A 27200-nucleotide genomic window follows, 5' to 3' on the forward strand; every position below is an offset into this window, starting at 1 on the left:
CCAACCCTTACATCCATGAACTCTGCAGCCTCCTTAACTTTCTACTCCAAAAGTCCTGACTTTGACCCAAGAGTTTGAGGGGGTTCCCTCACGCACCCCTCCAACAAACCTCTGCAGCTACCACTTTCCCTGCATCTTTGGCTTCAGGGCAGTGCTTCGGTGCAGTTTCCCTCCCCAGCAAGCAGGCACTTCGGGCAATTTTCCCAGCCTACAGCACCCTCCCAGGAGAGCTGGTCACCACGGGACCAGCACCGCGCTCCCCCCCAGCCCTCCGTACCATTTAGCTGGTTGTAGACCACTTCCTCCAGGTGGTCCAGGCGCTGCAGGATGGACTCCCTGTCAGCCAGGCTGCCCACCTTGGCTCCTCGGCTCCTGACACGGCGGTCCGCGCTCCGGACAATCTGCACCAGCTCCTGGGAACGATCCTGGATCCTGCAGTAGACGGAGAAGAGGATGATCCCCACGAAGACCAAGATGTTGACCGTCAACAAAGTTTTGATTTTCCGTGCCACCGCCATGGGAGCCGCGGGCGCTGGGGGCACATCAAGGCGCGGCGGCCTCGCGGCCACCCGGCGCCGGGGCGCGGCGGGGCGCGGATGCGAGCGGAGCTGTCCTTCAGCACCACCGCGCCGCTCCCCGCCCGCCGGCGCCCGCCTTCGCCCCGCGGGGCCCGCGCGGCGTTGGGCTGGGCGGCATCGGGGGCGCCGCGGAGCCGTTGCTGGCTGCCCGCTGCCGAGCCGCCGCCTCCTCTCCTCTCCTCTCTTCTTCTCTTCTCTCCTCCGCCGGCGGCTCCCGCTCGCCCGCCCTCGCTCTCCGCCGCCCCAAACGCAGAGCGCCGGTGCGGAGTGACGTGCTCCGGGGGATCTCATCTACATGCACACGGTGGAGCCGCCGTGCCGTGACCGCGCCGCCCCGCCTCGCCCACTGCTCCCCTGCCGCTGGCTTTCGGCGCGATGGATGGGTGAGTGAGCCACGGGCGTTGCGTGGTTTTCTCCACCAGTGGCCATTTTCTCTCTGCTGTCCACCTAGAGGGCCCGTATCCTACCCAAGCAACACTGCAGGCAGCTCCTGGGAAAGTACAGGACCAAGTCTTCTCTTGCCTATGGCTGCACCCCCGGAGTTTAGACGATGACCCACCTGTCTCGTGGCTGGAAATGAATCGAATCAAGCTGACATGCTTCCAGCAAGAGGGAGAGCTGCAAATGCTCTCAGCTCCATGGGTTCCCCAGCAGCCTAAGTGCAACCTTGGCTTGTGATTCTACCTGGAAGTGAAGTGTCTGGGATGGCTTCCATATGCAAAAGTCCTTGCCAAGCATATACAACTGGAGAGAAGCAGCCTAAGCCCTGATCAGTAAACACACACACAACGACTATGAAGAACTATCCAGATCACTTAGCCAGCGACCTGTGGACACAAGGTAGTTGAGCCCTTTCAGACTGGCAGTTTCTGCATTAATGCTCACAATGGTTCTCTTTGTACCCCATCCCACTCAGAGTTTCTGCAGGAACGTTTCTCACCAGTAGTTACGTTTCTACAGAGGTCTATAAAGGATGGTTACTTTCTACAGTTCTGTACTCTTCGATACACTGAATTCTCAATATGGAAATCCAGGGCGAGATGTCGTTTCCCCTGTAGCCATGCTGAAACTCACAGTCAGCTCAGCACAAGTAGCTCTGAATCTGCAATTTTCTACTGTTTGGATAATTTTAGTACTATTGCTATCACAAGCCTGCCATAGCATTACACTTTGCTGGAAAACACCAATTTGAATGCTTACTGAACTAACGCTGGAGTGCAGCTTGTTAGGTACCTCCACAGCATTTAATATATTATAGCAACACCTGCTGGTCTTGATATAGTTAAGAAACTGTTAGCTTAGTTTTAGATTATAAACTCCAAGTTGCCCAGAAGAATTCAGTTTGGATTCTGACTCATCTGCTTGTAGTTTATCCCCAAAGCTGAAAACCACTTTCCACTATCACAAAGAGTTTACCAGTTGATGTTTACTTTCACATCACTGCAGTTTTAAATGGGCTCTTTCAAAGACAGGATTTTATTTGTGATGTGATTTGGGTCAAAATTTTCTTTCACTAAGCAAATGTTTTTAAATGGTCACTTAAAATAGCCTACACATATACAGAGGTACATGTGAGCATACTTACATGGCTGCAACCTTACCTAACACCATTCAAATAATTGCTGGCTCTTATAGATCTCTGTTCAGTCAAGGAGCTCAAAGCAATTTACAAACAATGTACTATTAGAGCTGACTGAAGGATGGCAGTACTGTTTTGGAAAACTTTCAAGCTCAGAAAACATGTTTTCTTATTGCACTGGAACAAAGCCAGAAAGCTTTGAAATATTCTCACAGAGATAGCAGTGACTTGAAACCACTGTTACCTGCTCATAAGGGTCAGGTTCCTATTTTTTCTCAGAAAGGCCTGTGTTGCCAGAAGAAAAATCAGTATATGCAACTTCTAGGTTTCAATGAAAAGACTTTTGTTGAAAACATACTAATCAACTCTGATTGCTGACCCATCCTACAAATGGGAAACATGGAAAGGCACTGGTAATTTGCCCCAGATCAATGCAGCAAGCCAGAGGCAAATCTGGGATCCCATTCCAAATTGCAAATCCAGCTCTCTCTCTCTATTTCTCTACCAGGCTATTATTCTCACTCATTGATTTTTACTCCTACTCGTCTCCATAAAGCTCATGTTTTCACTCATCCCAACCAAGATGAATAGGAAGCTTCTAGAAAGAAACACCAAGATCCTATGTATTTGAATGGCAGTCAATACTTGATCACACTCTGCTTTCACTGTCCTCAGTCAAAATAAGCATCTGGATGAAGAACAGCTGACTGATGTGAAGTCGCCACAGGTGAAGATTCTAAAACAAAACATTGTAAAAAAGATACCTGACAGAGGCTTCTCCCCTCATGTAGTGAAGATGGTCTGTTGCCTTGGGGCACTCCTCAGCTGTTACTGGACCGTCAAGTAGTTAAAGCTAATAATCAATGATAACAGGAGAAAAACCACCACCACCACCTTGCTCTTGTCTGGCTCTCTCTGAAACTCTGCTTGCTCTTCCAGAATGCTGATCTTGCTTCTGTTGACCCTTGATTACTGCAGTACATGCCAGCTTGGCGTGGAGATATTTGTATAGAGGGAAACAATTGCTCTGCATTTACAGTCCTGCTGTGCTTAGCTACTGAGGTGAGAGACAGTAAATTTCACTTTAAATTATAAAGAACTAAAAGATTTTGAAAAGAACCTTTAGCAAAGCACCAGTCCTGCAGCCATAGTCTTACCTGCAGGCCCAGAATAGAACTAGCAATGGCAATACAACTCAACTTGACCCCAAGTTCATTTAGAGCTAGGGAAGATCTTAACCTCCACAGGTACAGATTTCAATTCTTCCCCAAAAGCGGGCAGAAAAAGTCATTTCAGATAACCACATCAGACTCTCCTGCAAAGTACCTTATGTACAGCAGAAGCTTTGGAATTACTATGCCTTCTGGTGTTCAGTTCCAGGTGAGGAGGATACATACTCAGATACTCAGAGTTATGGACTTTCAATTATTTTACGAGATGTTTTCTGTAGAATTTGATTTTTTAGAGTCTGCAGAAGGTGATCAATGAAAGACATTACTTTTGGGTAGAAGTAAGATGAGGAGATGGTGACTGAATATCAGCTTAAAAGTTTCCAAACTTTAATAAAGCTTAGACTCAAGACAATAAAATATTAAAGTGGATAACCATGAAATCATTCCCAATCACTTCTCCAAAAGGACACAATGAGACTGATTTAGCACATCTAAAGAGAAATACCTTTCTGATCATTCTACTGCACGATGTGAGACTTCTGCAAGAATGAATAATATGAAGAGAGACTTTGATGTTGTAAGTGTTTGAATGCTAGCTTTAATGAGAAAAAAAGTAAAGAACAAAATATGATGCCAGTGATGATCTGTAACTACAGATCCCAGCTGTAGCTGTTCATGCACATTAGCATCAACTACAATTTTCCTAATGAAATCCCAAACGAATTTGCAAGCCAATCACCTAGAATTTTAATATAAGCTAATATTTTATGTCTTAAGTAGTTCTTATCTAGAAGAAAACAGTAATGAATACATCAGGAAACTAAAAAGTGTTAAATTACCCAGACATACAGAACTGAGGCCCTCATTCTGCTGCAAAGAGGTACTGCGGCAAGTGAAGAACTGCAGGAGTGTTTGTGCAATCTCCTTCTTGCGTAGTTCCAACAGATTTTGGAAGGAGAGATTTGAAAATTCATGTTTGCAAAATCAAATGCGATGGCTTAAAATCTCTGGGTATCTTTCAGAACTCCTGCAGATGCAAATATTCTTTTACTTTTGGCAGTATTAGCCTCGACACCATTTCACTTAACTTACTACAGTGACACAGATGTTTCCTAAAAGGAATTTTGGGACCCTTCCTCCTAAAACTGCAGCAATTCCCACTTGCACGTGAGGCAGTTCTTCAAATACAGTACAGACTGCTGGCTTCTAGCCTCTGCACTGCGATAAGAAAATGCACAGCCCACGTACCATCACATAGGATTAAACTACAGATTTTACTTTGCAAAGATCATTAAAATGCAACATAATTGCAAGCAGATGCACTGCCTTCATGGACTTCATGCTTGTGATACTGCATTGATGACCACAGAACATGCAGATAAAATCCAGCAATTATACAAACATGCATTAAAAAAATAAACAACAATAGATCTGTCATTGTAAAAGCAGAATATAAATAACTACCAAGACTAAATTAAAATATTGGGTCGGAAAGGACCTTAAAGATCACTGAGCTCCAACCTCCTGCCATGGGCAGGGCTCATAGCACAGATCAGGCTGCCCAGGGCTCCATCCAACCTGACTTTGCTTCTCAGTAACAGTTCTCCTGCTGAATGTCACAGCTCTCCACTGGCACCAAAATAGCCAGTGGACTCAACAAAGGAGCAAACATAGCAGGAAGGACATTGCTCCCTGCCTGATCCGGCTGAGAAGTGAGAATAGTTAACTGCTGTAAGTTGAACTCAATAGCGTGCATTCATTTTGGCTATCATCATCATGGTCCCATTCCTGCCACGAGATGCAGGCTCTTGGACCTCTGCAGATCTTCACCCAGGCAGACCCTCATGTAGGAAAAGAACCTCATACAATATTCATTTACTTCCTTGTCTGTGCCTTCATGCACATTATTAAGAGATGCACAGCCCTCCAGCAAAATCTTTGCAACAAAATTAAGAAACACAGCCAGTCATCGTGTCAAAGTCATTGGAGATTGAAGATTCTAAGTGCAGCAGCACAGGGGTAAATTAGTATAGTTGCCATCTGACCCCAGAACTGCACCCAATGCTGGCTTTAAACAATAAAAATAATGAGATTTTTAGATTCCATTTATTTTACTACAACAACCGACAGCTCAAAAAAAGAAAACATGTTTTGGCAAATAAAGTTAACACTGACAATTTTAGCAAAGACTAGCTGATATAGTGGCTTGTCATTGGGCAAATCTGAAGAATCTCTGCTGCCTCTGAGGTATTATGTTTTTCATAGGAACAATGCATGAGTAATAAAGAACATTTAGTTCAGTTGTTATCTGGCTTTGTCAGAGATGTTCAGCATATTTAAGAAGAAATCAAACCATTTCTAGCATTAAAGTCTTCAATGCATTTTTAAAAAATACAGTCTTAAAAAAAATATATAGTAGATATATGGTGAAATTCCACCCTGAGTGCTGTGCCACTGGGCACCCTTAGCAGACGGATGTATGACAGCAAAGTCAAACTCATCTAGTAGAACTGAGTTTTCAAATATTTCCAGTAAAGGACAAAGTCTAATTTAACAGCATTGGATGGGAGCTTTTTTTTTTTTTTTTTTTTTTTTGTGGTTGCTGTTTTGTTTTTAAACACCCTTGAAAATAAACTGGACAGTAGAAACAGAACATTGAAGATTCTACAGGCCTATGAAAACGTTTAGAGAACTGTTGTGCTTTTCCCTATTCTAGACCACACAACTTTCCTGGTTTTCAGTTTCTCCATCTGAAAATCAGTGACAGCTTGCCATACACAGCTTAAAATCAACTGCAGCCCAAACCCAGTAAAACATGGAAAGCCAGTAGATTTGTTACAAGACATGAGAAGAGAAACCTGGTGTGGGGAGCTGCAAGCAGCAACATGTAGGCAGGACATGCACAGGCACTCAGAACCCCTTCAGCTGTAGATGCTGGGAAGAAAATCTCCATTATTCATTAATTCTATGGAGAACAGATAGATTAAGCATTTTTCCTCTTAATTAATCTTGCTTTGGGCTACGAAGTTGAAGAGCTTCATTTATTTATATATTTATGTATTTTAAGGAAAATGCGTTGCTCACCAAAAACGCTCCACAGTAAAATCACAGCCTCAAAGCCTCTGGCCAAGCATTTCAGAGTGCATATGTCTTTAATCACTCCATTATGGCATATAATTGTAGGCACAGAACACTTACTGCTTTTTATACTAAGCATAGGGAGATATTGTGTCTGGTTTTTTTATATTCCCAAGTAAAGGCATTAACACCAGCCTTAAAGGACAGGCCACATTCCACCTGCATAAAGGAAACATGAAATGGGAAGGATCAAGCCTGTAGTTTTCTTTATGCTATTTGTTATCATACATTACACTCAACATGTGCCCAATTGTATCAGCTCAAAACATTTCATGACATTAAATCCTTTAAAGTCCATTGAGCTGCTTTCGATTTACACAAACCAGAGGTGAGCACCAAGCAGTGCAGGCAGCCCAGCGCCAAGCAGTGTTCTTGTTGGTGCTGCTCACTCCCCTTCATCACTCAGGCACACAACCCCTGGGAGGACGCACCTTCATGAGCTTAGCAGGGACCTCCATCAGCTTAAAATAGAGGGGTTTCAGCTGCTGCTTAGCAGGGACGTGGCACTGAGCAAGCCCACTGCTTGCTAGCACGCTTTGTTCAATACAATTAGTATGGTACCTTGCCACACTAAATACTAAAGGGTAACTCAGGTGATACAGAAAGGTTATTCAACTTTTGACAGAAGGTTGGGGGAATTCTCTTGAAAACAGTAATTGTCTGTCAAATGAAATACTGCAATTTCTTGAACACAGGAAGGAAGAAACTACAGTATGAATTGGATTAGGTCAAGAGGAAACCAGAAGTGGGTAGGTTAATATAGAGGAACTTAATGAACTTACCACAAGGAGCCTTGGGCAGACTGGACAGAAAAAGGATAAAAATGAGCAAATAAAGCCCTCAAATTAATCTGATGTGTCTGCAGCTAAAGCAACTGAGGCTGTTTTCCTCCTTCTGAAGAACTTTGGTGGTCAATAGGTGGATAGGGAATTTCTTTCTTGCAGCAAAGAAAGGCAAGGGAGGATTTAGCATGGATTGTTTTCCTGTGAGAGCCAAAGTGACAAAGTGTCACAGGAAGAATAAAATATCTCCAGAAGTGGTAACGTTTGCTGCCATAAGAAAACAGACTCTAAACTAAAATAGTTTTCCAAAGATCCAGAACCTGATATAAATTCAATATTATCATTGGCTAATTTGAGTTAATCGTCTGCCCAGAAACCAATCTGCAAGATTGCCTTCAGGAAATAATGTTTAGGAAGCCCACAGAATGGTCAAACTAAGGTTTCATTTCAAACACAATGATGCTAAGGTATCATTTCAAACACAAATGAGTTTTGGAACTGAGATTAAGAGAAGACATTCAATACAAACTGGTAAATTCTGCTGGCAGTAGGAGCAAAAAATAACATTTACAGAAATGGGTCTTAGCAATCATTTTAAGTAGGCACAACTACTGATTACTATCAAATTCATTCTACTGATTAATTCTGTAGCCTGTATCTTACATCGCCCTTTTCCCCTGAGGCATTTTCCCAAATGTTTTTGTTCTCAGTGCTCAAATGGAGCATTTATCTAGGATGGCTCCCTGCTCTTGGCTGGTAGAGGAACGTGCTTCCATCTGACACATAACACATTGGCAAGACAAATAATAATGGGCAGCAGTGATAAGAATAGCACATCTTTATAACCATCCACTCTACGTATGATATAAATGAATGCATCAGACTACTCTTAAAATAGCCTAGTCTAAAATTAGTTAAGAGAGTACTGCCGTGTAACACTGTAATAGTACTGCAATTGGAAGAGTGGGACATAAAGACCTGATTTAGTGAGAAAAGCCCCTGCCTTGAAAGCGTAAATTCATTGCCACTAATTGTGCATAGCATCAGTATGAATTCAAACAAGAAAACACAACAAGCAGTACTAAATCTGACTTTTCTCAGGTAAAGCCTTCATTCTAGAGAAAATCAGTATCAAATTAGTGAGCCTATGTTCTTTCACACCACCTATAACATGCGTTATAAATGTTTTGTTTGTTTCTTGCAGTTCCCTTGCTCTTCCATATCAACTTCCTTTCTTTTTCATTTTTACTTTATTTAATATTACTGTTGATTATCGGATAAATCCCAAGCTTCACATCTTTTTTAAAATGTCTTCTGCCCTGCAGCAGAGGTATGGCAGCTTCCAGCAGCTCGGGGCAGGGCTCCCTGACAACAATCTCTGAGCACCATAAACTTTCCACGTCATCACACAAAAGTGTTGATGTGCTGCAGCCCTTCAAGCAAGGCAACCAAAAGGAATTCTTTCCTTTTTCAAATGTATTGAAAAGTTGAAAGAAGGATCACTGCGGCCACAGGACAAAATAGGAATTTTTCTCTTGCTATCTGTTCCTCTGATGACACATGTTGGGCATAGAATTGGCACAGAACAGAAATGCCAGCTTTACTGGCATTCAGAATGAACCATCAAAATAATGAAGACAGTAGCATATTTGATATTTTCAAGCAGCACTGACAACAAACAGTTGAACTGGCTTCAAAAACCCGTGCAGATGTTGCAAAACACTGACCTCAGACATGCAGGCTCTTGTTCATCACCAGCAAAGATGCACAGCTAATTGTGATGACTATGTTGAAAAGCAGTGCTTTGTAGCTGAGAATTTTCTCTGTCAAATGGTGGTGTTGTGCTGTTTGTAGCTGTTGTCTGCAAATTAGTTTTCTTCTACATCTGCAGTCTCCCTCCCGAAGTTTTCCCTTTTTAAATTTAATAGGAGCCAGCACACTCCAAAATAACCCACTTTGACTTGGAGCCTCATGAAAAAGATGCTTAAAAATCAATACATCTCTAGTGAGGGACATGAAGCTGCGTACTTCAGGCAGGCCAGGAACTGACCCATTTTTATCAACTCATTTGAAAAATAACTTTGTTTGCAGGTGCTTCATTATTCAGTAATATTTCCCAAAAATGTGATTACTAAAAATATCTATTTCCCTAAAAGAAATGCATTGAAATGTTCAAAATATTAGAAGACCGGGACATAATGTTATACAAAAACAGGAATCCTTGACAAAAGAGTAATGCTTTGAAAAGATAAAGGGAAGATCAATACGTTCCATCTTTATAGACTCTCATCTTATATTCTCCTGTAGTCTCAAGTCAAAGCCTACTTTTGTCTGTAGTCTAACAAAGGGTATTGGTGTTAGGAAATGTACAGTAGCTATTTCTTTGTGCTCCCTGATAACTTGTCATTTATAATCAGTCTGAAATTCAAAACAGCTTTTTCTTTACCTGCCCAAACCCCTTTGTAGAGCAGCTCACAACTGGCTGCAGCATGGTTCCTTGTTTTCCTGCACTGAAAAGGTTGTTTCCTTTGTTTGGTCGTTCCCAGTGTGGCCGTGTAAATGCACTGCCATCAATGGCCAGAGCAGAAAGCTGGAGGAACAATAAATCTGCTTAGCTGATGTAAGAGGTACTGCTGTAATACACGTACAGTAAACTTAAATATAAATTGCATATTGAACAGAAAAATATACCCAAAACTTCAGGTGAAGATGTGGGAAAACAGCCCCCGTTCACCAAAACTGCTGTTAGGTAAGTATTTACCTTAGCTGAAGATCTGGCATTCACTCCTGTACTGCACAACAGCCATCATTTCTTCCTTATAAAAATAAGGATTTGCGTTCAAAGAAGGGAGGACGCAAAGTAAGTTAACACAACCTTAATGAACACAGTCCCTCACTAAGAGCCAAAGCTGCAGAAGGAAACTGCCCTTCAGAGCACTGTGCTCAGTTCCACACACTGGGACAAGCGGCTGAGGGAAGACAGATTTTCAATAGAGACCTCCTAATTCTGGGTCCTGACCTGCTGCCACCCAATGCAGACACCATGAAGTGAGACGTGCAGAAGATGCTGAACCCTCACAGCTCTTGCAGTGCAAAAGGAGGACTGGCACATCGGCGCAGAGGGCACGCTGTCTCACAGCAAGCAGCTGAAAGCTGAGGCATCCAAACACAAACGTCGCGCCTGGAGATTCAGCTTAGCAGCCTACTGTGTACTGCTCCTGAAAGTTAGGGAAGGGAAATGCAAAATAGCACTCTTTGGGGCAAGTGCAAACCACAGCTGCATAGCAATTCAAGAACAAAGCTGGTTATCTGTCTCAGAAGTACCTAGCCATGACAGCAATTGCTTGTATATAGACACTGCTTTCTTCCCTCTCCACCTAATTATCTGTATTTAAGATGTGTCTGCTTACAAGAAGTCATGCAAGATGGAAAAGGAAGTACAAAATCACTCACTTCTTTCACAAAGACTTAAATTACCTTCTCTGGAAACACAGAGTCCCTGCGACATTAGTTGATGTCTTAGTCAAGAAAGCTTTATGGAGTCCTTCAGTAAGGTGCACTGTACTGCTGTTATTTCTGCCTGTAATCGTTGTAAGCCTTTCCTCTGCAGCTGAATAGCACTGATATTCAGCACTGTTTCAACTATTTCTGAAGTTTGTTTCTAAAGGAAAGAAGACACTGGTCATTTGATGCATGGAACCCATGCACTGGGTGCCATCCACGCTGCTCCTGCAGAGCATTTGCTCAAGAAAAAGGAATTCCCTTCAAAATTAGATTAATTTTTGCTTCATGTGTCAAGCTGAGGTTAACTAACAATTAGATCAATATATATTGGTCAGTTTGCAGCATTCTACAAACACTGCACAAAAAATGTGGGCAATTAAAGAGTGCAAATGATAAAAATGTCCTTTGTCTCCTAAAACAGCTGAATTTCTGGGAGTCCAGAATATCAAACAGCAGAAGGTCTTTCAATGAAAATAATGCAGAGAAATGTTATTTTCATTCCTAGGGAGAGTAAATCTGACTTTCAGACCGAACACGTGGTAATTTCAAATCTCTACTGAAGTTTCAATGCTTCTCAGAGTTTTTCCTTGACCATGTTACAAGAGAGAGGAGAGTAAGGAGGATGTGAAACACACAGAACTTCTTGGTTTGTTTGCAAACCCCCAAACCCACAATTGCAATAATTGGGATAGCCAGAAGTCTGAAAATCCACTTCTGTACTGGCTCTGATTACAAAATCTCAGCACTTTCCATTCCTACAGAAACCCATGAAAGTAGAAGGTGGATTTTTTTTAATCTGAAAGATCAGCCAACGCTTTCTCTTGCTTGCTTCCATTAATTCCAGCTAAGGAAAGCAGTGTGCTTACACCATCCAGAGGCAGGTAGTGAGCCTGGTACAGCACCTGAAGACTCAAACTGTTTCTTTAGCAGAGGCTGTAAATCAGCTAATTGCTTTATCCTGACATGATTACATTCACTATGTGCGTTAGAGCTGATCAAGAAGTAGCTGGCAGAATAACGGAGCAAATGATGTCCACAACCAGCCTTTAACTTACAAGCACAAAAAAGCACCCTTGGAAACTCAGAAATCCACTAGATTAAAGCTTAAGTTCTCGATAAGGAAGCAGATGAATACTTGGAAGAAATGCTAAAAAGACAAAATGCTTTTGCTGCAGACAATAAAATGCTATGAGGAATGAAATCCATTTCTTCCAATACATTTTTTGTCCGGATGTTATTAGCACAGCATTCCTCTCATCATTTGTAAATGTCATTTAGAAATCCTTGTACAGCTGTTCTCTGCAGAGTAGATTGCAGAGTCCAGTCTTCCTTCTTTCAGCTTGTAGACCACGCTCTGTGTTTAATAAGGATGCTGAATATCGTGTTTTTTCCATTTCTGCTTCAGTGGCTATGACTTTTCCCACACTACAATGAAACACATTGCCCATCAACTCCAGTGCATTGCTGAGTGTCTGATATGGGAAAGGCAAAGGATCGCACTCTCAGCTGGAGAATTTGCACTTATTACCTTTCACCAAGGCACCACCGATTGTGGCTGGATTAGAAAAGTGAGCCGATCCCTCTGATACCCAGCAGTGCCCTCATGCACACACAGATTTCTGGCTGCTCTGAGCCTTCTGACTACAAATGCAACTTCACAGCTTGCCAAGAACATTGCAAACAACAACAGTTATTTACATAGATGAGATTATCACCTCTGTTCAAACTCCCCTCAGAGGTGCTGAGGCAAACAGAAAGGGAAAGTTTGGGTTTGATGCTATGCCAAAAACTCTTCCTTGACCCAGAAGCTACCTGCAGACAGGCCTAAAATACATGCCACTGGTAGCCATTAAAGGCTGCCTGGACATGGCTCCTCTTCATTCCCACCTAAATAAAAACAACAAATGCTACCCCACCACAGCATCTGAACAGCAACCACTTGGAGATGACGAATAAAGCTTGTGCAATGTAGACAGGACTCTGTGCTGCCTTCAGCTGCTGTGTGCAAGCTATCTAGAAACCTAGAGCACAGTTTAAACACTAGATGAACTGTACCTCAGCCATTTATGAGTTACACACAACGTTTGTTGAACTGTGAAATTCCAACTGTTAAACATGCAGCGGTTGCATCTGAGAACTCTGAAATCAGAAAAAAGTCAAGAGCGATCGCATGACTTGGTGTACAAACTCCGGATCAAAAAAAAGCAGATGTTGAATGTTTATTTCTACTTGGAGCTTTACAGTGCACTTTCCCGTAGATATTTCAGTAGATGACACCCAATTCTGAAATGCTGCTTGGAATTTCTAAGGAGGAAACAGAACTCTCCCTGTTGAATTAATTAATTTCCTCTAATTTACACTGTGCATGTCCTTTGTCAGTGCTTGTGTTCAAAGAAAGGATGTCTTAAATAATGCCCGAGTCGCTTTAGATTTTGCAGTGTACTAACTGCTAGCTTAGTTTCCCATTCTTTAATGAATCTTTTGTTCTGTAATCACATCACACAAGGGCTATGAAAATACAATGGAGGAAAAAAGGAGAGAAGGAATCGAGTCCAGTGCAGAAATCAAACAGAAGCGAGCTCCTGCGTCATTACTGTCAATCCAGAGCCAAAACAGCAGGAAATCTCCTACGAACTACCACTCATAACCTCCTCAAAACCCAACAATATAGCAGCACCTTCAGTATTGCTATCAGTATCATTTTTTCCAGAGGAAGCAGGTGGGGAGGCAGGTTGTTCTCAAATGCACCACGCTAACCATGCATGTGACATTAGGATCTCTTCCCATGCTGCAGTGAGCACAGGTCCCAGCCAGCCGAATGGCTCTCACAGCATGCTCTGCATCTGGTGGAAATTCAAGTAAATAAGACTGCAGCCCAACAGAGAAGTGTGCCACATTTGCCAAAATATTAATGTGTGCTATGTTCCACTGTTAACTGAAAACATTTCCTAATCTATTGCCTAATTCAAACAAACAAAATTAGTATAATTGGAGAGCTGTGTTTACGAATACAAAGCATAAAAAGAGGCAGCACATATTGTCTTGTTGTCATTCCTATCAGGCAGCAACGTTCAGTTCTGCTCCTTGCAGCCTGAGCCTACTTGTATAATGGATGGCAACATTTATCATAACAGCAGTGCAAAAGCATCAATTGCTTGATGAATTTATTTGTTCCTGCCCAGAAGTGAAGCTATGATTGGACCACTTTATAAACATCAAGCTGATGTAGACTCAGTTTGTCACTGTTGATTGTACTTAAAGGGGAAAAAAACAGGAAAAAAAAGAGACCATGATTGAGAGGCTGGAGATTGAGTGAAAAGACAAATCCTCCTGATTAGAAGAAAACAACCATTATTTTACTTATAAAAAAAACGTAAACACGTTTAATACATCCCTGATCAACAGCTGCAGTAGTAACTACTTTCTCTGGAAGTTTTTTTTCCTTACAAAACCAAATCCTGGAGGTAGAAAGCTGTAAAGAAAGCATCAATCTCCCAAACCAACATGACAAGGCCCCTGGGCTCAGCAAAGCCAAAACACAAACCACATCAAATTCCTATTTTGTGAACTGCTTGTCTTGCATAGAGAGATGCAGAGCCATATTCTCTTCACTCTGGCACTCTGCAGTCATTTAAATCTGTGCTATTCTTCCTGAGTAGATCTTGCACTTCTTGTGCACAGATGAAAGAAAATCCAATGGGAAATAGGTCCAACGTCTCTAAATTTGGTAGGTTTCCAGACTCACTCTAGCAAGTCTGAAAATTCTGGAGATGGAAATGATCCACGGCACTCAGTCTGTACACAAAGTATAGTTGTTTTTCAAATATTACTATATTAAAAGGGAAAAACAAACAAAAATGAAAAAAAAACCAAAACCAATCCCTTTTTGGTTCCTTCAACTTTCCTCTCAGAAGAGCAGAGTGCAACAGGGTCAGGAGGTACGAGTTTGGCATATTCAGTTATTTTTTGAAGCAGTCTCAATCCAGTTTCATCTCAGGGTGATTCACAGACTGAAAAACAACACAAATGCCATTATGGGCTTCAGTGAGGTTAAGAGTTCATCCTTAATGAGATATTAAAGCCCCTAACTTACTAGATAGCACAATACCATAAGCTAGACTCTAAGAAACCGAAGCATAGTCACCCTAATACAAACAAGTACTTAATTTCATAGTTAAGGTCCTTCAGAGGCTCTGAAGAAATGCTGAGCACCTAATATCTGCCACGGAGCTATTTGTTTAGCCAGTAGTTTTAGGAAGGGGTGACAAAAACCACAGAGGAAGGAAACAAATCCATCCTAGTGTACATCCAGACAAAGGACATCAGCTTTATATAACCTTAATAAAGAACAAAACAACTTTGCATTTGAGATGTGGCACTGAAGAGCAACTTCTTAGGCTCTCAATTCCTTCAGTTTAGACTAAGCTATGACTCAGGATGCTCTCACATACATGTTTCACGCAGTCAGATGCTCACAGACAGCCCAAGGCTGAAGATGCATCAAGTCTGCAACACTTCCCAGCCCTGCCAAGAACCCCCAGTCCTGAGGCGTGCAGTAACTGACAATACACACCCCATGCCAAACTGGGTGACAGCGGCAAGAACTGCTTGTGGCACCGCTTCTCAGCTGTGCCAGGGGATGAATGGGGTAAAGGATGGTCTTGTGCGTGAGACTCCTACTTTCAAGGCAGTGGAAAGAGTGACTTAATGTTCCTTTAAACAGTAAAAAATATTAAAATAGAGGTTTCTTTGTAGAATGGGGCAATTAGCATTTCCTACTACCTCATGAAATACATTTTAGAGATTTTATTAGGCTCAGCAGCCGAATTGACACCTCTGACTGGCTTTCAGTCAATGCCCTGGTGGTGCCACGTGACTCATGTTTCAGCTGTGAGCTCCTGAACAAGCAAGGGCACTTTCTTTCCTTGTCAGTGAGTGAGTGAACAACTCGGGGCACATTTCTTCCTGCTCTTTCAAATTCATACTCAGAGGTATACATATATTGCAATTGGTAAGGCTTATGGGCGCACTGTGGTTCATCCCAAGAAACACAGGGTAGTGAAGCCACCCTCCAGAGCACAGGCAATCTAACAAGGTCAAATAGAACAGGTAGGACAGAGACCAACATGCTCAAAGTCACTGCAGTAACAGTAACACAGACAGGATAAGGTCACCAGCAGAATTAAGTGGGATTTCTAAAGCACATACTGGCATCAAGAGCACAGGTCACCAAATTTCTTTGGTCCTTACACTCATTAATGTGTCAGGAGCTTCAGAAAATCCCTGCTGAAGCCTTCTCGATTCCTTTTCTAACTATGCTGCATCTATTTGCAGAGAGCCACATACAAAGCATTTTGTTACAGAAAGCTAGCAGTCTGTAAAGGTGAGCATCTGCAGAACCAGACTTGTTATGACCTAAAGACTGTTTTATGAGTGGGCCTTGTTCTATGCAGCACTTCAAACTCATGGTCAGTGTCACACAAAGAACAATAAGATAATCATAGTAATAAAACGCTGTTCTGCCTTATGTACTTGTGTCTAGAAAATTGCAGCAGACCTTGCTTCCAATAAAAATGCTAGGAAGCCTGAGACTAGGGCAGATGAGACATTCCCAGCACGAGGAAATGACCCACCAAATCCTGCTGCATCCAGTTTCTAACTTTACACAACTCCATGGAAAATTGGATGACAGCAGCAAGAACTGCTTGTGGCACAGTTTCCATGCTGCCAGTCTGCTGAGCACATGAATTAAGTGAGTCAACAACGATTAGTCCAACAGCTCAGGGAGAGGGATGGCTATTAATGCAAAATAAAAGCCACTGAAAGTAGGGGTAAGCAGTTTTTACCATCCTCATTGCTGTTCGATGAAAGGCACATCTGCACCTTTCTCAGTTATTAAAGATTATTTCAAATGCCAGCAGAAAGGCTTTTACAGCAAGATACATCCCAGCCTCTCTCTGTTATTCAGTTCTTCAGAGCACCAGGACGTGATACTTCCCTTTCAGCACAAGTCTCCCAGCCTAAAAATTGTTCCAAGCAGAAATCACTGCTTGTTGGGGAGTCCTTCATACTGAGGTTGTGGTCCCTGTGCCAGAGAGGTGAGGAGGAGGCAGGTTTCCTGCAGCTGTGGCTGGGACTTGCAAGAGAATTTAAAGTCTCTGGAAAATGCCTTGGTAGTCGAGCCAAGGTGGCCCCTGCTCACCTCTGCTAACGGGTGTCAGACCAAGCTTGGCTTTGCCAGGAATGCTCAGGTTGCAAAAATGCTTTGAATGGAGAAACTGAATGCAGTAAGAGAGGACCACAGAACAGGCTTCAGTAGTTTCCATGTCTTCAGTTTCTCCAAACGCTGGGAAGGTAAAAGGGATCCTCCAGCAACTTTCAAACTGCAGGGGCTTTCAACTGAAAGGAGCAAATTTCTAACAAAGACAATTGCAAGTCTTTCAGTATAAGTAAGGCATGCCTAGCTCCAAAAATAATCATAGCAGTGAGAACCTGACTTCTCTTATACTAAGAGCAACTTCACCATAGTCTCTGCTTTTCTTCCATTTTGCAGTGACAGAAAGAAAAAAGTGATAGCCTTCCTGAGCAGCTACCACTCTTTTCACAGTGGATGATGGAAAGAGTTCTCTAGAGTTGACATCTTCGTGGCAGTCTGAGCAGTTCTTCAAGCAAGAGATCTTGAAGGGAGCCGAGAGGTACTGCCGGCCAGCTGGCTGGTCATGCACAGCACAAAGGCAATGGAGCCAGATGGCTGATATTAGGAAGAGCAGGAGAGATCAGCTTGATTGAACTCCCCGGGATCATTTACTGTCATTTCAGGAGAGGCGTGAGGGCACCAAAACGAGTGCTGCTCTGAGCAGTTCTGTGTGCTTACTCTTGCTCAGAAAATAAAATGACATTCACCACGGTTTGCAAAAACTCCTCAGTATCAAAGTAAATCCTTCATTACCATCTAAATACGCTTTTTAGAGATGCTTTATTGCAGCTTAATAGTTAAATATTACAAAACTACTCCACCAGTGTGCTGCAGAAGCCGAGATAACCGACAGGAATTCCTCTGCAAAATATTAATTACAGAAAAACCTCTCAGGTACATGCCATGGGCTCCAGCATATTGTGAGCGAGGCAGGAATGTGAAGCTCAGGCCAACATCAGGACCACGCAAGAGAGGCAGGAACAAGCCTCAGTCACATCTCCTTAGTGGGACAAAAGCTACCACGGTACAGCTGCTTGCTCCTCTGCTGAGGAAGGAGCTTTCTTGGTAGAGCACAACTACTATTGAGCATATTACAGGGCAAAAAACAGTTTAGCTGTTATTTTTCATTGCCTTTACCTTCATTTTCCCTCTTTGACATCTCCTTCTGAATGATCTCCTTTAATGCATTCCCTCGCTCCCAGATCAAAAAGATAACCAAGAATCACCCACCATCCAGTCTGAAGAGGCACAGGGGAGCACTGTTTAAGGAAATCAGCATGACAAAGCAGTTGCACAGTCACTATGGAGCACTGGCTTGGGCACAGGATCTGGTCTGGCCACGACAGCACTCTTCCCTGTGGCAGACAAGCTCCTGCTTTTCTGGGGAGCTCCCCATCAGCTCCAGGCTGATGGAGCTGGACCACAGTCAGGAGTGACTTTAAAACCAGACTGAGGTTGCTGTGGACCAAATCTGCAGGTAATGCAAATGAGCACCAATGTCAAGGCAGATTTACATCGGCTAAGGAATTTGTTTTCTCCCCATCTTGTAAGCATAAAGCATTTTCTTTGTTCAGACTTACAGGGCTCTGTCCCCCAGTTCCTTCCAGAGCCAGGCCTGTCTCCTGAAGTCTCAGGAGGCCACAATCTCACTCAGGATGTTTGGTCTTTTAATTCAATTCCTTTAAACCAACAGTACTGACTACACTCCTTCCCCTTCCATTCTGATTACTAGACCAAATATGTTCTACATGAATTGCAAAATTGTATCAGCAAATCCATTTTCTTTTGCTTTTTTTTTCCCACTTTCCCAAACTGCAGGGCTTTGTTCCCTGCAGAACTCCCCAAAGAGGTGCCACAAAGCAAAGCAATCATGCAAAAAGATTTATGACAGTCATTTGTATACATGAGTATGCTCACAGACATTCAAGTTCCCTCTTCTGTCTCCTCATTTTATTTAGTGTGAAAGCGCAAGCTGTTCCCAAGTCACACTTATACATTTTTCATAAATCAGATATGTTGATATCATTTTAGAGATGGACATGAGGGCTTCTTTTGTGCATTTTCTTTTTTCAGGGTCCCAGTATATTTTGTGCATTGCCAGCAGCCTCCAGCCAGCATCACATTTAACGCAAAGCGACACTCACCTCGTGGTTAATCATGACCTGGGCTGAGCCTTTGCTCAGAGCCCCGTGTTGGGATTGGCACTAACCCAGCTGCCTGGGGTGGGAAGCATGACAGCCATAGATCCTGCAGATCTGCTTCACCCCTTACTCCACTGCTCCTCCTTGCAGCTGTTAGGCAGGTACAGCTGGCATGCATGCAACATGTTCATTATCCTCAAGTTTTTGTACTGTACCCATCATTCTCTCTGAAGAATAATGAAAACTACAAATAGTAGGGGGAAAAATCTATGCTTTTGCCCTAAATAAGAAGGTAATACGCATACATCTCATCTCCAAGTCTCCTGCTGAAATAAGAACTTACCCAAGACAGCTCCACTGGTTATAAACCTTTACAGTCACCTGCATATAAGCCCACTGCTTAGTTAGCATGTGTCTGTGTTGAAGTCCCTTACTTTGTGCTCTGCAAGCTAAATAGAAAGACTCAAAATCAGGAAGGATGGGTCCAGGAATTCAAGGCTGCAGTGACTTAGGATGCAGTTTGGACTGCCCTGGAATGGAGGGTGGCTCATATTTGCACAGGTTCCCTGAGTGTCACAAACCAGGAGGACCCACTGTTATATAGACAGATCAATTTGCAGCACACAACATGAGTAAGAGTGGAAACAGCAGGCACTCTCCTTGCTCCACTTGGGAAATACTGCCTTCACTCTATTCATAGCAGCATATATAATACAAAGGCAACAGCAAGAATTGTCTGTGCTGTTTTGAATCCACTCTACACAGGTGTAAATGATCGCCTGAAGAGCACGGCGGGGGGGAATAAAATCACAGCACATCATTTGTCCTGAGTGTCTGGCCAGGAACTCATTTCATTATAGCATGAAATAGAAACAAAGAACCAGGCTAAATGGATTCCTGAGTTGAAAATCCACTCATTATTCAGCTGAACCCTTCCAAGTAGCTACCAGAAAATATTAATCGCCCGTATTCCTAGGAAAATGCCAGTGCAGCACATACAGTTAAAGGTTAGGGAAGGCTTCATCTTCACAGATGTGTTTCAGCCACCCAGCACTTAGCCCAGGCCCCACATCGCATGGCCTCCTCTTATGACTGCTCCTAGGAAGAGAAGGCTGGGCGGCCTTCAGCTGACGTCAGCTGCAACAGTGCATTTTTCTGTGCTTCTGCAATGACAGACAGAATTTGAGCTAGCTAGAAATCCTTTTTTTCTGTCTTGTGGGAAAGTTGAACAAAGCTTTTTCTATTCCTCTCAAAAGTACATTTGCAAAACACTGACACAAAAGCCAAAGAAGGTGACAACAAAAGCTGAGTTAAAAGAATTTGGGCTTTTTCTCTTGAATAAGAGACAAAAATATCGCTAGACAGACATGATACTTCCTGAAAACATTTCATTTAATTGAATCTAACTAGCTCTTCTGGTGATGATATTTACGCAGGCTGAAGTTTCATTCAGAAAAGCTTTGAAACCACAATGAAAGATGCCACCTCTATAAAAAAGTGGCATCAGAAAACGTTCTGTATTTTAGTAGTCCAGAGCAGCAAGAACAGCAGCAGGAGGTGAAAGGAAGAGGCAACCAGTTCAACAAAACCAGCTGAGGATCCGGCCAGAGAGCTACGAACAAAAGTCTCTTCATCTTACAGACTGCACTGCTCAAAGTCTCACATGACAACATTACGCTGAAATCTCTGATGTGTTGAAGGGATAAAGATGAATATGACAAGAAGAGTCGAAAAACATCAATAAATGTATTTGAGAAAACAGTTTCTAACCAATGAAAATGAAATCTGGGTTTGGAGTTTTGTCTCCCAACATGGTCTGATCAGTGTAAAAGTCATGTGTGATGCTGTAAAGCTACTCAAAATGTGCCTGTCTTGAGATCTACAGCTGTTCGCTTGGCATAATTTTTCTAGATGGACATTATTGAGCCAGCTCTAAATGCTGGTTCAAACAATCTGGTAAATATAATGTGTAACATCCTAGTTAAAAACATTATTTTTTCTATCAGGAAAATTATTTTTAAAGATATCTGTGGCTGATATGACGGACATTAAAATGCTGGTAGCTCCCATCTGGGTCCCTGCCAGCAGCACACTAGGATACAATTAGATCTATTATTTTCCTTGCCACTTTACCTACTCTATCTCATTAAAATATTCTTCCATGTCCTGGTTGAGATGGTTTCATGACAGAACAGTAGATGCGCTACAGTTCCTTTCAGTCTCTCCCTGTGTTAACCATTTCTTGCTATTAGAAAAAGATCTAGTCCAGTGCTTCCTATAAGTCCCAGTCACTTCACAGCAAACCTCAGCCTTTACACGACTACGGTAACCTGCCAAAAACATTCAAGGGAATGCAGCTTTAGCTGGGAGGGTCTGCACTGAGACAGTGACATTTCACTGGGTTTGGAGAGTACCTTCCACAGAGAAACACCTATTGGTGCCCCAAGGTCCCCTGCTATAGAGGTGCTAAAATGCTTCTAAGGTTGGGGGCAACACTGTGCTGGTTCATTTCACATCATTTCTGTAGGTACTGCGAGTTTTCTCACTTTAAGTTGCCTTGCAGAGGGAAGCAGATGCAGGCTGAGATACTCAGCCTTCAGACAAGGAGTATTTGGAGGGAAAAAGCGATTTCATGATTAAGTTAAAAGCGAACAGAATAAATGGTGATACGTATTGAAATGCACAGCAGCTGGCCTCCAAGTTGATCAGCCCCTCTCAGCACTCTGCAGCTCCCTAGTGAGGCTTCAATTTGTCTCGAAGGAGTCTGCCTAAAGAAAATTGTGAATATACTATCAAAGTCATATCTTTTCCTTTTAAAGAAGGGATTCCATGTTTGGGCACAGCGGATGATCATGTCATATGCTCATGCACTACTCTATGTCCCAAAGGCCTGCAGAATGACTGGAAATCAATTTCTCTTTACAATGCTTTCACTGTCCGATACTCATCTAGAGTCTGCAGGCTAGACTGTGAGTGCTTGGAGAAACCTGGCAGGAGTTTTTTTCCATAAGAAATTCCTCAAAAACAAAAAAAATCCAACCTTACTGAGGTGTAGACGTGAAATCCACAGGTTTGGTGGGTTGTGGTTGCTTTGCATTGCTTGGGGGCAAATATTCCCACAAGTGAGAGCTGAGAGGGAACTGGACAACGGGGGTAGAACAGAAAAGAGAATGACAGAAGACTGTAAGGAGTAGAACTGGGAAAATCTGACCTCAGGTCCTTCACAGAGGACATTTGGTTTTTCATACACGCTTTTCAATCACTTCATAAACCTCAAAGAAAAGAATTTAAAATCTCAGTCTCATTTGGGAATCAGAAAGCTGCCCTGCTCAGATGGCAGCAGCCTTCCCTGGGATGCTGATCTCAGGAGGGTGATGTTTCCCCTTCCTCACAACTCGGTACAGAGCAAACCAAAACTATTGGCTCAGGTAGAAAAAGTGGGGAAATTCTATTTTAGTCAGCCAAGATCAATGAGCAGACTTCTGACTGGTGAAAGGAGGCAAGAATCAGCAAAGCAAAGGACTTTTACAGGAACTTTATAACGTTGATTTCCATCTGCCATCCAGAGTCTTCAGTCAGAGAATGAAATATATTCAGACATTATAACCACCTAGCCTTACTCTGACATTGGAACTTAACATGCCTCCTCTTGTTAATATCATCCAGCAACAGCTGCACTGTATTACCTGTCAAAAATTATTAATCCAATTCTGTTTTCATGTATATTTATCATTTCACTGCCAAGCACAGTCAAATGATTCTGTAAGACATATTGATTTCCTGGATGAATTAAACGAAAAGTATCTGCCAGAAGTTTTATGGACAGTGATTTTCAGATACTTTTGGTTTTTGTTCTTTTGTTCATAATGACTTGCACATAACATTCGAGGACGAGAGAAGAACTAGTCACTAGGGGTGAGCCAGGGGTGGTTTGTTTCTTTTTATTTCACTTGCTTAGAAGGGCTGCGTTATAGAGCCAAATATCTTTCCTCATATACTGGTTCTACATAATTTCAGGAGAGATCCTTGTGCAAAATACTACTTCAGCTGCTCATGTGAGTGATTCCTAGGATAAGAAATAACTTGGTCCACATGCAGAAAGTCATTCCATGCTCCTGCCCTCATGTCCACATTGTGAGATCTAATACGTAGCAAATAACTGCCTGGTTACCACTCCATTCAATGGAAAGCTTCCATCAACTTCCTCCAAGATGGATTTGACTTTTGCATTCTATTTAAACAATTCCCCAGTTAGAAAACACTGCCCAGGTCATGCAGTGGGACAGATTACACTCTGCCTTCCACAACTGGGTCCCTATGCAGCAAGAGATGCAATACACCTCCCTCCAGATAATGAATATTCACCATGTACATCCCGTACCCCCACAGACAATTCAATACCAAGCAAAAGCCAAGAACAGCCTGTGAAAGGGCAACTGAAGATAGCAGTCGTTGAACTTAGGAAACTGGAGGAGAAAGGACACTTCTCAAACATCCCCTTTCTTCAACTTCTTCAAATGAAATTATAATCGAGTTCATCATGCCCAAAGAAAAAATTAAAGTCTGCAGGGATTTCAAAAGTGACAAAAGAATAAGAGCAGTTAATATGAAGAGAAAGCCCCCTTCACTCCAGAGCAGGTGTCAATCACCTGGAGATCACAGACAGTCCTTCTCAATGACATTCAAGAGACTGCTGAAGAAAAATAATTTTTCCCAAAACTTTCTCTTCCCAATTCTCTTTGAATGTTGAATAACATCCCTTCAAAGCTGCTCATCTCTCCTCCGGCCTATCTCCAAGGGCATCCTGTAGATGTCCCAGATGCGTGAAAATGCATTACAAAGAGGTGCAGCTCCTGCATGGGAGCAGAGCTGAGTGTTGAGGCAGAGCATATCTGATCCATCTCTATTTGATAATGCCAGTGAGAACACCCAAATGACCCTACACAGTTGTTCATCTCTCAAGCTCACTGCCTCCTCCCATTCCCTAGGATGCAAGTTCACCTATCATCATTATTTGCAGGTCATAAATCTTTCCCATCTTCCAAAGGCCAGAGATGCAAAATGAAGCTTGTTTTCAAAGACTGCACTGCCAGTAGCTAAGACAGATGCTCCTCAGAACAATACCAAATGAGCTGTGGAACGCAGGCTGTTATGGGTTGGACCTTGCGTGCAATATATCAGGCTTTTAATAGTCGAAACATAGCGCCGTGCAGGTAAGGTCTATTGCATGGTTTGTGGAACATGGTTTGTGAGACGTTGCTGAGCCTGATAGAACAACAGCTGAGCAAAGCTTTGAACTCACACGAAGTACAGCAGCTGTGGCCCACACTCACAAAGTCCCAGCTTGGCAAACATCACATTTCCCAAATAAGAATACATTGATAGGCCACACACAGAAAGATGCAGGTACATTTCTGCATTTAGCCATGTTTCCCACATCATGGTTTGGGCTCAGTTGTCCACTACTGTTTTTCATGGTTGCAGATAATGCTTGGGAAGTTATGAAGGGGAACACAGAAACAGAATTTCCCCTCCCATCTTTGTGGTCAACTTAACCCAGCCCAAGTCATTCCTTAGCAGCAGCAGCCCAGAAAAGAGAGATCCTAAGAGGGCTGAAAAAGCAGTTTCCCCAGTGCAGAGCTGGTGCTCCACACATAGGGTACAAGACAGCAGAAACTTGCATGAATTTCCAAAGGTGATGCTAAGCAGTGGCAATGGCAGGTCTCCACTGAAGAAATTCCCATCAGAAAAGGCAAAGGGAGCATCAGAAAGAGGACTTCAGCATTCATGCCTGGGTCAGGGAGAACCATTTTTAAGGGTAGTAAGAGAAGGCTGTTATTTTTGATTCAAAGGAGCAAAAGTCTAGATAGTCAGTCTGGCTGAGCACAGAAGGAGAAAAGGCAGTTCTTACAAATGACAAAGAAAACGTACTCTGTCCACTGCCTGAAGAAAATGAAGGGAATTTGGGGCAAGGCAGGGAAGAGATGGTATCTAGGTAATGGGCCCAGGTCAAACTAAGCACATTTCCCATGTGTTGCCTCTGATATTTAACTACTGAAGTAAGATGCAATGATTTCATTTCACTTTCTTTCAGGCAATACAGCATGGTAATTTCTTGGTCTTGATTTTGTTCTCCTTTTTGACCTCCAGCTCTCTGCATTTGGATTTGTAGGAGGAATTGCATTTCCTCAGCAATTTTTTTTTTTCCTGTAGCCACTGTGAATAACAAAATGATGCTATTTCTGCTCTCAGTATTCCCAGTTCTGCTGCTATTTGCTCTGGAACTGGAGCTCTTTGCTTTGGCCATATTGACTCAGGCTCCCACAGCCCAAAGCTGCACATTAGTACCATTTGTAAAATTGAACAGTTACTTACTGAAATACTTGCCTTTTCACACACAGCCTGCACTTACAATCAGCTCCCTGTGAAACCAGAAAATATTCCGGAGAAAAGTGAGTAGGGCTGGCTTTTCTGCTTCTTTTGGTTTCTCCCCTCATCTGACAAAATGAGAAACAGGAAATCCCTGGGTAGTGACAGTGATGCTCTGGCTCAGGCACATGAAAGGTTTTCTCCCTTCACCAGCCCACAGGACAAGTAAAATCTTTCCAAGTACATAACAAAGCTTATCAGCATCACCTCACCTTAAATGCTGTGTACTGAGTATATCACAGACTGTATAGGCATCTTATAACACCCGTATTTTCCTCTCTATCTTCTCCATATTACTTACCAAAGAAGCTTTGGCTGCTAGTTGACAGAGCTGAAAAATCAATTGCAGTTGGCTCAAATAAGACTTAAGCTTTGTGCCTGTGGAGTAAAGGCAGACCCCCAGTGCTGGGGAAGGGAGGAAGCCCTTGGTCTGAATCCACAGGTGCAGATTGGCAGCACGCTCCAGAAGGGACACAAAGTGGTAGCAAAGCACTCCTCACGGTGCTCCTGGGAGGGCCAGAGTGGAGGTTCAGAGGGCAATTCTGAGTCACAGCACTGTGGGGCTCACGCAACCTCTGTGCTGCCAAAGTCGCCCTTAACCTTAAGGAGCTCTCCAGGGAGCATGTGAGTTTGCTGGAGCTTTTGTCCCAAAATAGCCAGCTGTAGCTTCAGCTGGGAGAGGAAACAACACAGAAAGCCTACATATTAGAACAGCTACAACTGAGGAGGAAATGGCCTTTCATTAATTTTCCATAAGTGGATTACACCAAGCAGAGTGTAAACAGTCCCATGGGCACCAATTACCAGGCTTATTCTATAACTGAATTGTCCTAAACAAGCACCATTTTAATTTGAATATCAAATACTTTACACAGCAGGAAAGAGAAAGCATAAACCAACCTAACAATGCATTTGTTATGGATTTCTACAAAATTGCTGTGGAAACCTCTGTGTCCCCACTGAATTGGGCATGTTCTTTCCACATACGCTCACGCTGTACTCCTCACTCAGTCAGATGAGAGGCAGCTTGGGCACGTCAGCTATCACACAGTTAACAAATTGCTCCAGAATCGAAGGAAGGGTTGAACTAACAAACAATACTAATTAGATTTGGCATGATTCCCTTTCTTTTTCTCCTTTAAGAGATTAACCCACTAGACAAATTTTCTGCTTCTAAACATTCTGATAGAAATAGCCTTTAGATATGAATTTAATTAATGGAAATGAATAAATACCTCATACCTCCAGGAATGAGTGAAGACAGTGGCATTAAAGAAACAACACAGCAGTACTCCGATCAGGTCCCTAGCATTAACAGAAGCAGCACGTATCAGCACGAAGCTCTCTGGCATTCTTCTCAGTTCCCATCCCAGCCCCAGTTTTTCCTTCTTCCCCTCAAAACCCAAATCAAAGCAAACCAAGAACAGTCAAATAAGAAGAACAGCCCATGAAAGCACTTTTGAGTACAGCCTAATTTTCGTTAGGGGGCTGGCAAATTTGGAAGTCAGTTCTCCTGTCATAAGCAATCTCAGTAAAAGGCCAAAGATTAAATAAATTAAATTAGAAACAAGATAATCAAACGTTCTGCTCTGTCCAAACGAAGGTGTAGAACTCTAGGGGTCAGTCTACCACTTTTTAAATCCTGGTAAAACAAAAAATGTTGACCTCATATTTGTATGCA

At 42.7% G+C, this 27200-nt stretch overlaps 1 protein-coding gene across 8 annotated transcripts in view; it reads right to left on the reverse strand.

Annotated features, from left to right (window-relative positions):
* GALNT9 (polypeptide N-acetylgalactosaminyltransferase 9) overlaps positions 1–27200 on the reverse strand; it is a 151581-nt gene that overhangs the window by 119070 nt on the left and 5311 nt on the right. For 4 of the 8 annotated variants that reach the window (XM_042865940.1, XM_042865939.1, XM_042865938.1 and 1 more), the window contains exon 1: positions 278–518. The exons of 1 other annotated variant lie outside the window; for it this stretch is intronic. In XM_042865940.1, coding sequence (XP_042721874.1) covers positions 278–518 — 241 coding nt within the window. Of the gene's footprint in view, positions 1–277; positions 519–27200 lie in introns of those variants that run through there. 3 more of the 8 variants (XM_042865941.1, XM_042865943.1, XM_042865947.1) reach the window with 2 other exon arrangements.

This window comes from Lagopus leucura, unplaced genomic scaffold (assembly GCF_019238085.1).
Source record: "Lagopus leucura isolate 7727_CA_CO unplaced genomic scaffold, USGS_WTPT01 Super-Scaffold_806, whole genome shotgun sequence".
In the NCBI taxonomy this organism is placed as follows: domain Eukaryota; kingdom Metazoa; phylum Chordata; class Aves; order Galliformes; family Phasianidae; genus Lagopus; species Lagopus leucura.